Here is a 15,336-nt window from a genome sequence, read left to right as displayed (position 1 = left end):
AGAAAAGGAATTGTTATCAAAATGAGGAGATGCAAGTTTGGTAGGATCAACTTGTTTTATAGGAGGAAGTTTTATAACATTTCTATGCAATAACTAAGACATAATACTATGCAGAAATTCATTCAAAGGAGTAAACTATCTTTCTCTTCGAAAAAAATTAGAAATAGGAGGCCCACCTGTTATAGCATTCAAATGGTTGTTGTTGATTGGATCGTTGAACTTGATGAAGCTTTTTGTTGGTTTGAACTTTGCGAATGGTGTTTGAACACTCTCCCTCTTATCACTCAGAGCCATAGGAGTGGATTGCTCCATTTGACTCACAACCAGTTGATAATTGTGGAGTGTTGTGCACAATTGTAGAAATGAAGCAAACTTAAACAAAAGAGGCTTTTCCCTGATATTTTTTTGCAAATTATAAATGCAAATTCTTTCAATATCATTATCAGGCACATGAAAAGAAATTTGAGAACATAAATGCTTATATCTACCAATGAAATCAATCACTTTCTCTTTAACACCTTGTTTACAATGCATTAAATCAGTAAAAGTGATTTTAGGACCAATGTTGTTTTGAAATTATTAGATGAAAGCATTCGCTAGTTGTTGAAAGGAAGTGATAGAATAGGAAGGAAGAGAACAATACCATTGTAAAGCCTTATCTCTTAGTGTTCTTGTAAGCAGCTTTGCAAGAAATCGTTGATCATAAGCAAAATCAGTACACAAGTTTTGAAATGTTTTGACATGCGTAAGAGGATCACCTTTTCCATTATAGAGTTTCAATTAAGGGATCTCAACATGTTTAGGTGGCATGGCTTTAACAATATCAAGAGAATGTGGGCTCGCAATATCAAAGGTGGGCACACTAAACTTGGATTGACTTGTGTTGAAGGTTCTGAGTAACCTAGGGTTTCAGCACAACTCTTGATAGGAATGGCATTAGAATGAACAATATATGCAATGCCTCATAATATATCAATTCAATTCCTATAGCTTTGAAGAATGTAGAAAGTTGATCTAAAGAAACCCTAGTTAAAGCTTCTTCTTCGTCATGAGATCCATCAATAGGCACATGATTGGGATGGGAAGAATTAGCATGATATTCATTAAAGAAGTCAATCAAATTAGGCTCCATCTCCTCAGTAATTAAACCTTGGGAAGCCTTAATTGTAATGCTTCGTCTAACGGAGATAGGATTGGTAGGACTAATAGTGGTAAAACTCATGCACTAGAGGGAAAATTTGAATTTTGAATTGTAGAACAAAGCTTACAAAATTGAGTAATGCAAAATTTAAGAAAATAATGATTACACAATTTGAACTCTGTTGGGGGAAGAAGATGACACAATTTCCAAAAAAGGAAAAAAAATTAGAATTTTAAAATTAGGGCCAAGTGATGACCACTTAATTTTAAAATCAAGGCAGACTATAATTAACCTCTTCATTTTAAATTTTTTCTTGAAAGTTGCAATGTTGAATTTTGAAGGTATTTCCGATTCTAGAGGGTTCAAAATTTGATAAAATCAGCCAATCTTCTAGATTTAGGCCAATAAATATAGTCATAACAGTCTCCCGATATTTCGGGAAAAAAGCCGAGGACCGTGGCTGGAATGCACCAAGTTCAACCAACTTTTTTTGAAATTTTTAGGGATGAATATTACGATGATTTTAAAGCTAATCCCCCAAAAATGGTGATCTTTACAATTTCTAGATGGGTGAAATGAAGACACAAAGGTGAAAATAGGACCCTATTAGGGTTTTGAAGAAAAAGAGGAATTGAAGTGCAATTTTGAAAAGGGTCAAACCTAATGGATAGGGAGACCTTGGAAAATGTTTAGAAATCTAAATATAACTAAAATTGATTTGAAATCCACACAAAATCCAATGAATTTTTAAAATTAGGGTTTTATGTCGTAACCACTTAATTTTAAATTTTGAATTTTTGGAAATAGGGGGGAAATTGAAAATTTGAATTGAAGAACTGAAAACAAATATGAGAACAATCATAAATCTAAAAATTAAATGGAAATCCAATTTTTTGCAAAAGTTCAATATGGTTTTTGAAAATTAGGGTTTTATTAAGTAACCTGTCAATTCTGTAAATTTTAATTGTAAATTGAACAAGACAATGAGAAAATTGAATTTTACAAACAAAGCAATTTTCAGATCTAAAACAAGTACAAGCAATTTTTACAAATCACAAGTTCAATTTTAAATTTAAAAGCTAGGGTTTTTCATGATTTAACCACTAAGTTTGGAGAAATTTGAAACTTGTAAATGAAAAATATGCAATGTTGTTCAAAGGATAGCATGCAAGATGTCAGGTTCACCAAAATGTATTAGTGGGAAAGTGATGAGTTATAGATCAAGAGGAAAACCAACCCTTTCCCTCAAAGAGATATGAGAGTTTCATTATTGATTATCCTTCAAGCACTTTTCACCAATACATTAGGAAGATAAGGGGTAATTTACTAGATCCAATCTCCATGTAAATATGATAGATTAAATTCTGAATGAATTAAGGATGTTATGATTATCCCCTTATTCCTTTGTTTGAAATAGAAAGGAAATTGATTGAATTATGCAGTGCAAAACTGACAAAGAATCGAGTATAACTTGAGATCTGACTATGGGATGAAGTTGTGCACCCGGATTTGGCAGTGAAATGTCGAGATGAAGTCGTCTTGCGAATTTGACAAAAAGTTGTCTAGATCATGGTAGGAATGTACACGGTCCTCCAAAAAATCTGTGAAATGAAAAGGGTTTTTCTGTCTCTCCAAATGAAGCTTGAATCCAAAAGTATAGTTGCGCACCTGCAACCTACACACAGAAAAGAGAGGGAAATGTGTTGGGATTGGGGGTTTGCCTTTAGGTCAAACCCCAGTTTTAGAATTAACCAAGTAATGAAAGAAAGTACTTGCAAGTAGATGTAGATGAAAGACTGAATTGTAAATCACCTCAAGGGAGGTTGTAGTAGCAATGTCGATAGAAATGTTTGTGTGAAATTTTTATGTTGAAATCAATCTCCTCTTCAATGGTTGAATCCTTGACTTGAATGCAACACTTAGCCTTGGAGGGAGACCTAAGAATGCTCAATGCTGGAAAAGAATGCTTGAACGCTTGAATGCTCCAATCTTATCCAACTTCAACTTATCCAACTTATCAAATTTCCACTTATGCAAATAAGAGAACGAATTCCCCTTAAATACATGTTAGTGGATTTGAATTTCTTCATGGGGCGACATCAAGGGAGTTTCCTGCCTGAGGCACAACCCACAAGGCATGCTCTAGGAAGGGTCTTGCCCTAAATAGGGCAGGGACAGGGGCGCTACGCCCCTATCCTGGGAGGAAAAGGGTGCCACGCCCTTTTCCAAGGGAGGATAGTGGTACCATGCCCCTATCCTACCCCTTTCTCCAAGGCAGAATGTAGTCGAGGTGATGCAGAGGCCAAGGAAGAAGTTGTTTTCGCAAACCAAGCACTCTCCAGTCTCCGATCAAGCTAGAGGATTTGAGTTTGCATGAGTGAGGATCCTAATGCAGTAAAAAATTGCTAGGGTCACAATTTTATGACACAACAACTTCTAACTCCTACATTCATTCACTCCTACAGTCATTCACTACCTTGCAGCCATCGTGAAGGTAGGAGTTTCTCAGCAAATTACTCTTACTATCAGAGTATCTTGTAAAACATCATTGCAGCAAAAACATCTTCTACCATGTAACAATTGATATATAGATGAATGTAAATGACTATTCTATTTCTTGAGATTTTTGCAAACCGAGAAATGGAGGAACCTGCGTATGAGAAAAGACCAGCCTTAAACCACACACACTAAGTAACATGTTAAGCTGAGAGAATGTTAGTCAACTCTGTTTAACACTTTTAAGCCTAGAAGTTTACTCTTTGTGTGACCACACACATTAAGGAACATATTAAGTCTAGAAAATGTCACTAAAGTCTGAGTGTCTTAACACTTTTAAGCCTAAAAATGTAAGCTTAATGTATGTTTGAGTCATTCAATGAAGAAAGTCTCATGAAAGCCCAAAGACGGAGATGGGTTAGCGTGTAAGAAGGAGCCTCTTGAATTAAAATATCAGATCACGCCAAGTGAAGAACATTCCGTTGGAATCGGTCATCACAAATTCAATAGGTATTTAGTCTCAGAAAAGATGCTCTAGAACGTTGATTTCCAGTTCCATTTCTGCGTATTGAGAAAAAATGGGAAGCGATATAAGCATGGAAAATTCTGGGAAAATTGGGCAAGATCCTGATTTTCTAAACAATTATAAAATGGCCTCCAAAAAGTATCCAGATGTGAAGAATATCCAGCACAAGCTTAAAGCTGGCATAGATCAAATTATCGATGTGGTTGAAAATGGCGGGGCACAGGACATCTTGTCTTTGGATTCTTTAAAGGTGGCCACCTCCTGGTTGGCTGAAAAAGATGAGCACCTCAGAAATCTCATACTGGAAAACAAGAAAGACAATAAACTGTTCGAGCTAGTTGACCTATATCTTAAACTTAATGCAGTGACTTCAAAATTCTACAATGAGCTGAACAATTGCCTAGTAAGGGTGAACGACAAGAAGATTTTACTTGAGATCGTGATGGAGTGCATAGGGCCTGCAAATCCCCCTCCCGGCAACGCGCAGTACAGTAAGTGTAAGGAAAAGCTACAGGAATACAAGGCGGTTGAAAATCCCTTTAACGAGGAATTTTTCAATCTGTTAAAGTATGTCTGCCTCAACTTGCCCCTTCCTAAACCACGGGAAACTTGATAAACTCCCGGTTGACAAAATATGAGAATACAATCCGAAAAGTAACCTATGGAGGGCTTTGGGATCTGAATCAAATTAGCGCTTGCGTGGAGCGACTGGAGGACACCATTGGTTCGATTCTCCGAACTGTTGACATCTATTGTAGGGATGAAGTCAATCAGAGAGTTGCAGTGAATGGTATCCTGGAGAGACAGAAGAGCTTGAAGGATCGGACCGCTAAACTCAAGGGTGTTGTGAAGATATCAGGCAGAAACGACAGAGCTTTCAAGATTAGATAGACAAAAAATTTCAACTAGGAAATAAGAATGAGGATTTTAGATATTGAGATAGATTAAATAATTATAGGTTAGCTAGGGATTAAATAAATAAATAAAATTATGTAATCATGAAAGCATGATTAATTAGGATGATTTGATGATGAAAGTTAGTTAATTAGGGAAAATTATGAATTAGAAGAAATTATAATAAAATAATTGAAAATTATATAATTACGAAAGTATAAAAGAATGATTTTAGCATTAATTGAATAATAAAGATCACTCAAGTAGTGAAAATGAATAATTAGTGAAAAGCATTGTCATGGGTGGAATATAATTTTAGTGTTTATAGTGGGAATTCATTGCAATCATAATTTTCTCTTTTAAATATCTTTAGGATTAGTCTCTCAAGTTTAGGAGGTCTGAAAATGTAGAAGAGCTAAACTTCTCTTGTTCATTTTCCTTTTCCATTCATTGAATCAAGGATACGTGACTTCCATACATAAAATTTTGGTTATGTTATTCATAGCTTGTTAAGAATCTTAGATCAAGGGATTAAAACAAACATAAAAACACAATTTTAGATTTATCAATTTAAAACCTAATAATTGTGTTGATTAAATTCCTAATAACAATTTATTATGTTATTCATAGCTTGTTAAGAATCTTATGATATTTAACCTAATAAATGTGTTGATAAACTGAAAATAAATTGTGAATAGCAACTTGACCTTGGAAATTACATTAGTCTTTCCTCATTATGCAGTTAAAATCATCAAAAATCTTCAACTCTTGGTAGAAAATTGACCTCATTGTAGCTCTCTTTTTTAATGTTGTGTATGAGTTAATGTCTTATAACAAAATTGTAATAAGAAACCTAGTAAAAATACCTAACTCAATAGATTTTAAACGTTGAAAATATGCATTCAAATCCTAGCATATTCATGATTCAATCCAAAGATGTTGAATTGTATACCATGGAGCTCAAATTTTTCTTTTTCTTTTTGGGATATTATATGTAAAAAGGTATGGTAGATAAGAAAAATTTCAATCATGTTTATAAAAATCAAATGATAAGATCACAAAAGAAATATTAGTAATATAAATCTTTGCTAAGAAATAGCCATCAAAAGTGTTTAAATTTAGGATAGACAAGACTATGTTGACTAGTTAAGATTTTTCCAAAGTGATCAAGCCTCAAATATGATCTTTTAAGCTCCACAAGTACTTAGATATAAAGTAAATTTTACTTTTTATGCATTCTTAATCTTAATTACATATAGAACTAATAAAAATAGAGTAAATGATAAAGGAACAAAAAGATGCATGTTCACTATTCTTTGTATTTGTATGAAAGAGTGTAAGGAGACATCAATTCTAGTGCTGCCAAATAAATTGTATAATGAAAAGTACTTAGGAAAAAGAAAAGTGCAACAAACTATTCCAAAGGAGTGGAATTCAGAGGCCTATAAAAAGATTCACAATAAAAATGCAAACAATGTAAACAAAGTTGTTGTATAGTAATTTCATGTCATATAAATCTGAGAAGAAGGTATGAGATATGAAATAAGTCACCAAAATCTAGCCCTAGAAGGATATTAAAAAGGAAGCAAATTTTGATCAGTAAATGTGGAAAGTTGGTTTAGGATTATGTGATATGGTAGAGAGACAAGGCAAAATGGAAGAACCTAGATGAAGTGGTTCTTTGCCAAGGGGATATCCCAATTCAACACCGTGACCAACTTACAGAGAGGCTCTATCTATAACTTTCTTTTTAGCTGATTGCACTTTTATCTCTCCTCATGTGGATGATGAATGGATTTGGTGGCTAAACCTCATTGAAACTTTCTCAATTAAGTCAACCTGTCATAGTATTATGGGAGAACTACTTCAAACATTTTGTTGGAGAAAAATTTGGATCAAAGGCCTTATTCCAAAGATCAATTGTTTCTGGTGGGCTACTACACATAGAAGAGTTTTGATGACAGATAATCTAAACAAAAGATGTTTTTTCATTGTTAATATATGTGTTTTATACTATAAAGACCTAGGGAGCATTGACCACCTATTTTTCCATTACCAATTTGCGAAGGAAATTTGGGAAGAAGTGTTAGGACATTTAAAAACTTGGTGGACTTTGCCAGAGAATATGAAAGGCCTTATGGAATAGTGGTCCTTAACCTTTTATACTCATCCTTTCACAAGGAATTTGTGGATTCAAATTCCACCTGTCATGGCTTGGAATTTGGAAAGAACAAAATCATAGAGTTTTTAGGGATGAAGCAAGAAGTAGTAAGGCATTATTTTATGTTATAAAGCAGTAGGTAAAAGAGAGTATAAATGTAAATTAGCCACATAAATCAAAATTTCTACCAAGTTTACTAGACCTAAGATTAAAATAGAGATGAGGAATTCATCATATTCTTCTAAAGATGAATTGGCAAAATATGATCTTAAGGAAAAGTTGCACTTAAACCCCCCTAGAAGAAGGCTAGTTAAAGTGTAATTTCGATGGTTATTCAAAAGGAAATTAAGGTTTATCTAGAGAAGGAGGCATCATAAGGGATTACAGAGGCTACATGATAAAAGGGTATTGTGCTAACCTTGGGATGGTTTTGAATAATAAAGAAGAAGCAATGAAGGCATGGAAGTACCTTGAACACTTGCACCACCACAATGGCTTTAATGTGATTCTAGAAGGTGATTTGAAACTTGTAGTCAACTACCTAAATAATACCATGAAAGCCCCTTGGGAGATACGAGAAATTATTCAAAAGTGTAAAAGGCTTCTCAAAACCTTTTGCAAAATAAATGTGCAACACACATACATGGAAGGAAATATACCAGCAGATGAGGTTGCAAATCAAGGTTTAATGAATAAGGAATGGTGTTGTTTTAACTATCAATAGAGCTCGATGGGGTTAAACAATATTTTAGTTAAAAAAAGCATATAACCTTTCCTGGAAGATTCAGTCAATTATTTAAAGTTGTAGTGTTGTGGCTATCCTTTTTCCTTATGTTTTATGAGCACCAAGAATTTTAAAATTTAAATTTCCCACCCGATAACCTACAAGTTGATGAGAAGGATGATGACTATTTGGCTGATTGGGCTGATATGTAGACTTCCATGTGGGCAAGTTGATGATTGGGGTGTCATAATTTGGAAAGATCAAGCTGGTAGTGTGATGCATTTTCTCTCATGCATTGTGCTGATTTCCAAAGATGGCGATATCATTAGTAGAAAAGGTGGTGGTCTTGTTTCTCAAGGTGACTTAATTTTCCATAATGTGAAAAGAGGCCCAGATGTATAGGCAATGCAACCTATCAAACCAAAAACTACCTTTTAAATGAGCATCTTTTAAGGTAAAAGAAACTTCTCAAAATATTACCTAGCTTTGCAGTCATTTTCATATCTACTGTTTATGCTCTTCCCTAATGTAGGGATGGCCCCTTTTTTTCTCACCATGAAAGGGTACAAAAGGGATTTATCTACAAGGTTATGTAATTCATGGGAGAATGGGGAATTCACGGTTGGTCACATTTCATTTGTGGTGTCAACGGAGCTAATCGCAAAAGTTACTATGTTGAAGAATGAAGGGGAAAAAGTGGAGAGGTTAAGAAGCGAGGATTATACATTCTACATGAAGAAGTTCTTTGAGAAAGGCAAATGGTGAGTGGTGATTCTAAACAAGTATGGTCACCATGTTCTTCAAAAATCTTATCCCATAGTTAGTTATTTTGTAATAAAATATTTTACTTTAGAGGGGTGTTATACTACAGTTCATGGGTACCATTGTCCCATCTTAAATCACATTAGGCATGGGGAAAGGATTAATATACCCTACTTTTTGCTTACCTCCCTAAAGTCTAGTACTACTAATGGAGCAAATCCGCAACTCCACAAAGGTTTAATCTATATAATGTTCAAGGGACTCCCCAAATCGAATCTATCTTCTCCTTCTTCCTAGCAATGATGAGCTGAAAAATGAAAATAAGAGGTCCTCGGTTAAAATTGAGCTAATTGAAACCAAACCCATGTGTTTTCTTGATTCTACTTCCCCGAAAAAATATAAGGGTAAGAACCTGCAGGTTGTGCTAGAAATTGAACCCCTTGAGATAGGCTTGATCAAAATCAACTGAAATAAAATAAAACTGGATACCCCCAAAAACAATCCTATCAAAGCTAAGAAGACTGAGAAGTAGTCTACAAGAAAGAGTATAACTATTGACTTGTACCTGCATGACTCAAAGAATGAAGAGGAAAATATAGTGGAGAGGGAGATGAAGGAATGTAGTTCGAGAGAAACAAGATGTTCTAGGCTATTGGTTAAAGAAAAGAAGGTTTCAACTAAGACAAAGGAGATGACCAAGAATCTTAAATAGGCCTTCAACCTAAAGGAAGAGTATGATATATCTAAAGTGGACTCAAAGGATGAGGAGTTCCATGTGGAAGAAGAGGAACAAGAAGAATAGTATAAGGATGAGGTGGAAGAATAGAGTGATTCCTCAAAGGAATTGGAGGATTCTAACTTGAATTCATAACCTTTTAATTCTCACTAGGATATAGAAATGGTCCCATATTCACTGGACTTGCCTTCAGATAAAGAAAACAACAATGGCCTCAAGCATCAGAGTAGGGAGCTAAAAGAGAGTCCTAAACTTGGAATGGAGAATTGACTACAAGAAGCATTTTGATAATATATGTTTGGTCTTTGGTTCGTTATGCACAATCACAAATGGTATCATGAGAAAGGCTTCCATGGGGGCGATGTCACAGCAAAGTAAGATAAATAAGACGATGAGGAAACTAGAAAAAGAAGGGAAGGCAAACGAGGATGATGAAGATAGGGAAGATAGGTAGGAGCACACATGGACCAACAAAGTCTACAAGCTTCAACCAAATTAGAATTTTTTCAATAATGATTAGGCTACTAGGCTTAGTTTACTTTTTACTTAATACTCTAGTAAGGAAAGTATTAGATATTATTAGTTTGTTTGTTACTATGAGGAATGCGTGCCATCTGAACCAAACTTTTATAATGGTTGTCAGTATAGTTAAGTTACTTAGTTTTATTGATACTCATAATACTATTATGATGCTTGAGAGATGGTTGTTAGTTATTACTAGTATGTTTAGCTATAGAGACATGTTAATTTTTTACTATTCCTGAGAAATAGTTGTTTGGGCTTTCTCGGTAGGTTGCTTGATGCCAATTCTTTTGAAGTTGTACTTTGATTTTGTTGTTTTGTAGGTTTAGGGCCTTCTCCTCACTAGCTTAATAGAAAACAATGAAAAAAATATAAATGACACATTTAAACACATAAAAACATTACAACACTCTAACCTAGTTTATGCAAAATACAAAGAATGGGCTAGATGAGTGTTAAAAATATTTTATAGGGATGAACATTCAAATAAGTACAATTTGTAATGGCAAAACTATAGGTTAAATAAATTTCATCATTACATAATACAATATCATATTCTTCTATAAAATTGGTTAGATTATATTAGAAGTTTTCAGTTTTATAATTTTTTAAGTTGCGAAAAATTATGACAATGAAAGTAACACATTCATATCTTTTATTATATTTATATTTAAATTGTGTGTTTTTAAATTTTCAGTTAATGTGATCTGAAATGTCGATGCAAATTTTTTTACATAGTCTAAACCTGTAATCTATTAATAAATCAATTATAGATTGTCAAAATTTGATATCATTGATAGATCAAATAATTTTACAAACCATATTTTAAATACTAATCATATCTCAACAGTTGGATAAGGTTTGGACACATTAACATGCTTTGCATTCATCATATAATGATCTTATGAACATTAATGTAAACTCTTGTGCAATGCTTGTCTATAACTAACTATAAGATTTATGGTTTCCTAATACATTTTCTTAAGAATATATTATCATTCTATTCTAAATGCACAATCGTAATCTCAACTTTGGAGGTAAATGCACAATTGCAATTCACTATTATTAAAATTTCATTGCATAGTACTAAATGCAAAGTATATGTATCCAATTTTTAAACTGTCAAAATATAATATAGCCATTAGTATTTTTCATTTTTTTCCAAGTATTTCTATTATTTTAGTTGGAGATCTAAATCAATTGCCTCCGGTTAGAGACAGACCAGCATATGATAGCAACAGACGAGCAAAAGTATTGTGGGAAGACTTCAAAATTGTGGTAACACTGGAAAAAATATTTAGATAGGATGGAGAAGATATACAGCAAAAGCAATTTCGTAAACTATTGACAAACATGAGAGAAGCACACCCTACTATTAATGATTGGAAGTTGTTAATGTCAAGAACAAACAGTAATCTTACAGGACCAATGAATGAAGAGTTTGACAATAACGTTCATTTATTCTCCACAAATGATAATGTTCACAATCATAATAGACAATAGTTATATTTACTAAAAGAACCCGTGGCATGCGGTGTTGCAACAAAATCTGGAAATGTTAGTGCAATGGAAGGAAGTTTGCAGGATGAACTTGATGTGGAATTACTGATCTCAAAGAATGCAAGAGTAATGTTAACTACTAATCTATGGATAGAAGCTAGTCTTGTAAATGGAGCTTTAGGATATGTTGAAAACATTGTATACAAACCTGGAAGTATGCCACCAAAACCACCAATGTATGTAATGGTTAAGTTTGATACTTACTTTGGAATACCTTTCGATGCTCAAAATCCGCAAACAGTTCCTATCAGTGCAACACATAGAGGATCTATGACCCAAATACCATGGAGATTGGCTTGGGCAATGACAATACACAAATCACAAGGTCTAACACTTGAAAAAGCCACAATTGATATATGTCTAACTGAAAGAACAAGAATGACATTTGTAGCTATCTCTCATGTAAAGTCCTTAGAAGGAGTATGAATAATGCCACCATTTACATATGATAGATATGAAAAAATGAAAAAGGGAAAACAAGTTGAAAAATGTAAAAATGAAGAAAATAGACTGAGAGCTTTAGAAATAAGTTATTGTAACATATTATCGTAAGCTTTCTATTTTTTGTCTAAAATTTTTTAAATTTATTTAGTTCATGTCAATATACAATAATCTTGTAATTTTTGGTTTTATCGGGCTTATTTTATTCAAATGTATTACATCTATATGGTTATTTCATAATTGATTACATGTTTATCACTATCAATTATTTTTATATACCATTATTTACTATACCACTAGAATTTGCAAATGTAAGGTGGCAAAACTAAATTACTTTTCTGTTGCACAATAGGGGTTACAATTCAACAAAAAAAAAATGTTAAGACATAGGACCATTACTGTTGATCACATGTTTGAACATAAAGATCTTCAAATGATCCATAATGCAGAAAGAACTGCCTTTTTGTCTTCCAAAAGATTCCTACAAGAGAGAGGCTTAATTACTTATCGACCACCAGCTCTTAGAAACTCCAATCAGTTCTACAGAGATCGTGAAATCACAGAATTAATCAGTTGTGAACATTGTGATCCAACAAAAGTACAATTTGTTCTAGGAGAGGTTTGGTTTGAGTCGCCTCCAATGAGACCTGAAATCGATTATCAAACTATATTCCAAGAAAATGGGCCATTGTATTTAACAACAATTCTTAGAGGACCACAGATGAGTACTATTGGCCTATCAAACCTACACTATCATGGACAAATATTTCTTATGCAATTTGCATCTCAATCGGACAGTATATGGAATCGACAGCTCATAGATAGATGGGGCCCACAAGGAGTTTTCTTAAATATACCATATTATGAACACATACCTAAGATTGTCAAAGAACAAATTCCAACATGGAGACAAACAATTTGCAAATTCTACACAAAAAGAAATGAAGACACTGGCACCTGACATCTCCACCGACCCACCTTCGAGCACCTATATTGGTTTGACATCATCGATCCTAGAACTGAAGATTTGATTCTGATAAATGCTATCTAGACTACAAATGTTAGTGACTTTAAATAGAATAATGTACCTAAAGCGAGATTTAAGTTCTCATTACTTTTAGTTGAATTTTTCAAAAATTTGACTTCTTCAATTTTTGTTATTCAATACTTATCTCATCTTAAAATTAAAACACTATTTATTTCAATGATCTATTTGAGAGGTATTCTTTTTAACTTTTGATAGTATTCAAGAAATAAAGTTTAAAGGTTACAATAAATTGGGATTTAATATCGCAGAAGAATGTAAATATGCTAGCCATTATCTAATGCATGCAACAATATTTTTTCACTTTTTATTTTGAAAAATAGAATACAATTTCAAAATTCCATTGTATGAGTCCTTACTAAGAGGTTGTGATTTATAAAGTGCTTCATCAATATTTTCTTCCACTCTGTATGTTTGTTTCCTCAATATGTAACTTCATATAAAGAGCATTACATAAAAAATAATACTAATTAGTGAAAAATAAAAAGATTTTTTTCCTCAATATGTAAATTCATATAAAGAGCATTACATAAAAAATAATACTAATTAGTGAAAAATAAAAAGATGAGGTAAAAAAAATACAACATTTAGACGCACCTGTATTTACTATATTTTCAAAAATATTTTATAATTTTTATAAAATATTTACATACTTTGATCCATAAATTATTATTCAAACCCACAAATATTGTAATCATATAACATGACAAACTATACATGTAATTGAACATTGAAAGTACCACCAATCTAGCTTTAAAAACTTAAACATTGAAATTACCACTAATCTAACTTTAATCTTAACTTTTATATCATCCATTAAAATTGAAGTTCACTAACCATCATGTTTTCTATATTTTTGACAAAAATGTTGTACAACATTTGAATTTGTTAACATGTTGCAGGTTTGATGGAGGATAAAAAACCCAAAAGCATGTGGGAAGACCTACCAGAATAGTTGTTGTTAATGATTATAAGAAAGTTGTCTACCAGACATTTGACAAGAATGAAATTGGTATGTAAGAGTTGGAAAGACATCCTTTCAAAACTTGATGCTTTGGGAAACATATTTTCAAAAAATTCTCCTCCAAAAAGTAATTTCTTATTGCACTTTTTTCCATTTGAATCAACATGGATAAAATCATGGGTCATAGAAGGTGATGCAGATTTCTATAAGGTACCTGTAACAAAATTCCCAAAGTATTGCAAATGCATAGAGATGATATCCAATAATATGTATTGTTGCTCAAAATGGATAAAAGATATTGATTTCAATTTCTATATATATGACAAATCAAATGCAAGTACTCCATCTTGGATTGAACTTTCTTCTATAAGAGATATTGCAACAACAATACGTACTGATTTTATGGCGACAAGTTATGTCTTCTCCACTAATCAGCTAATAATCTTGCTTGGACAATACTATAAGAACTACAATGATCGATGCTATATTGAAATTTATGAGTCAAAATTAGATTCATGGAATCAAATATATGTTGAAAATTCATACTATCCATTGGGAAGAGGTTTTGGTTGTAAGGGAATATTTTATTGGATGAGAAATCATACAAACAATGGCGAGATTGTTGAATTCAACTACACTACATTAACTTGGATGATAATTCCATCACCAACAGATACTACTAGAAAGTATGCACCAATTGCAGAATTTGACTCTCATGAAGTACAAACAAAATTTTATGAAAATTATTTTGATCTTATGATTCACTGGAAGAGTTTTACTACGTCTTGGGAAATAGCTGGATGTGACATTTGCATAGTGTTGGTTGACAAAGAATATCATGAAATGTGGAAATTAGAAATAGATAATGAAGAAGGTGAAGAAACATAGAAATGGTCTCCTTTTCACATTGATTTACCTAAGAGAATTTACAAGATAGCAGTAAATAATAATGGATGCATATTAATTATGGGAGAGAAAGTATCATTATACAATACTGGAGGCAAAATACTACAGTCCATTGAATTAGAAAAGTTTGATCCACAACTTCTTATTGGAACCAATAAGTATGGATATTATATACCATTGTTTTGCATGCCTTTAGATTGTATGAATATATGGTGGCCATAATAATTTGTCCACTACATTGTATGAAAATGTAAAAGCCATAATCATTTATAAAACTTTATATTTTTCATGTGGAATGACAATTATATTGCAATTGACTTTATTTAATTTCAAATATACTTTTACATATTTTTGTATTAGATGTTTCATATTGATTTATAAATAGTAAATATTTGATTATTTAGAGAGGGATTTTAAAAAAATTCAAAATATATTGGGTTTGTCTATTTCTAGCGTAT

At 32.6% G+C, this 15,336-nt stretch overlaps 1 protein-coding gene across 1 annotated transcript; it reads left to right on the top strand.

The window, feature by feature from the left end:
* Positions 1–4,215: 4,215 nt before the first annotated feature.
* Positions 4,216–5,054, top strand: LOC131875329 (UPF0496 protein At4g34320-like). The gene is made up of 2 exons (XM_059219415.1): positions 4,216–4,730; positions 4,922–5,054. Exons 1-2 carry the CDS (start codon positions 4,216–4,218, stop codon positions 5,052–5,054), a joined length of 648 nt encoding a protein of 215 aa, XP_059075398.1.
* The last annotated feature ends 10,282 nt before the right edge of the window (positions 5,055–15,336 follow it).

Source organism: Cryptomeria japonica, chromosome 4, assembly GCF_030272615.1.
Source record: "Cryptomeria japonica chromosome 4, Sugi_1.0, whole genome shotgun sequence".
NCBI classification, from domain to species: domain Eukaryota; kingdom Viridiplantae; phylum Streptophyta; class Pinopsida; order Cupressales; family Cupressaceae; genus Cryptomeria; species Cryptomeria japonica.
This window is presented reverse-complemented; position numbering and strand designations above follow the sequence as displayed.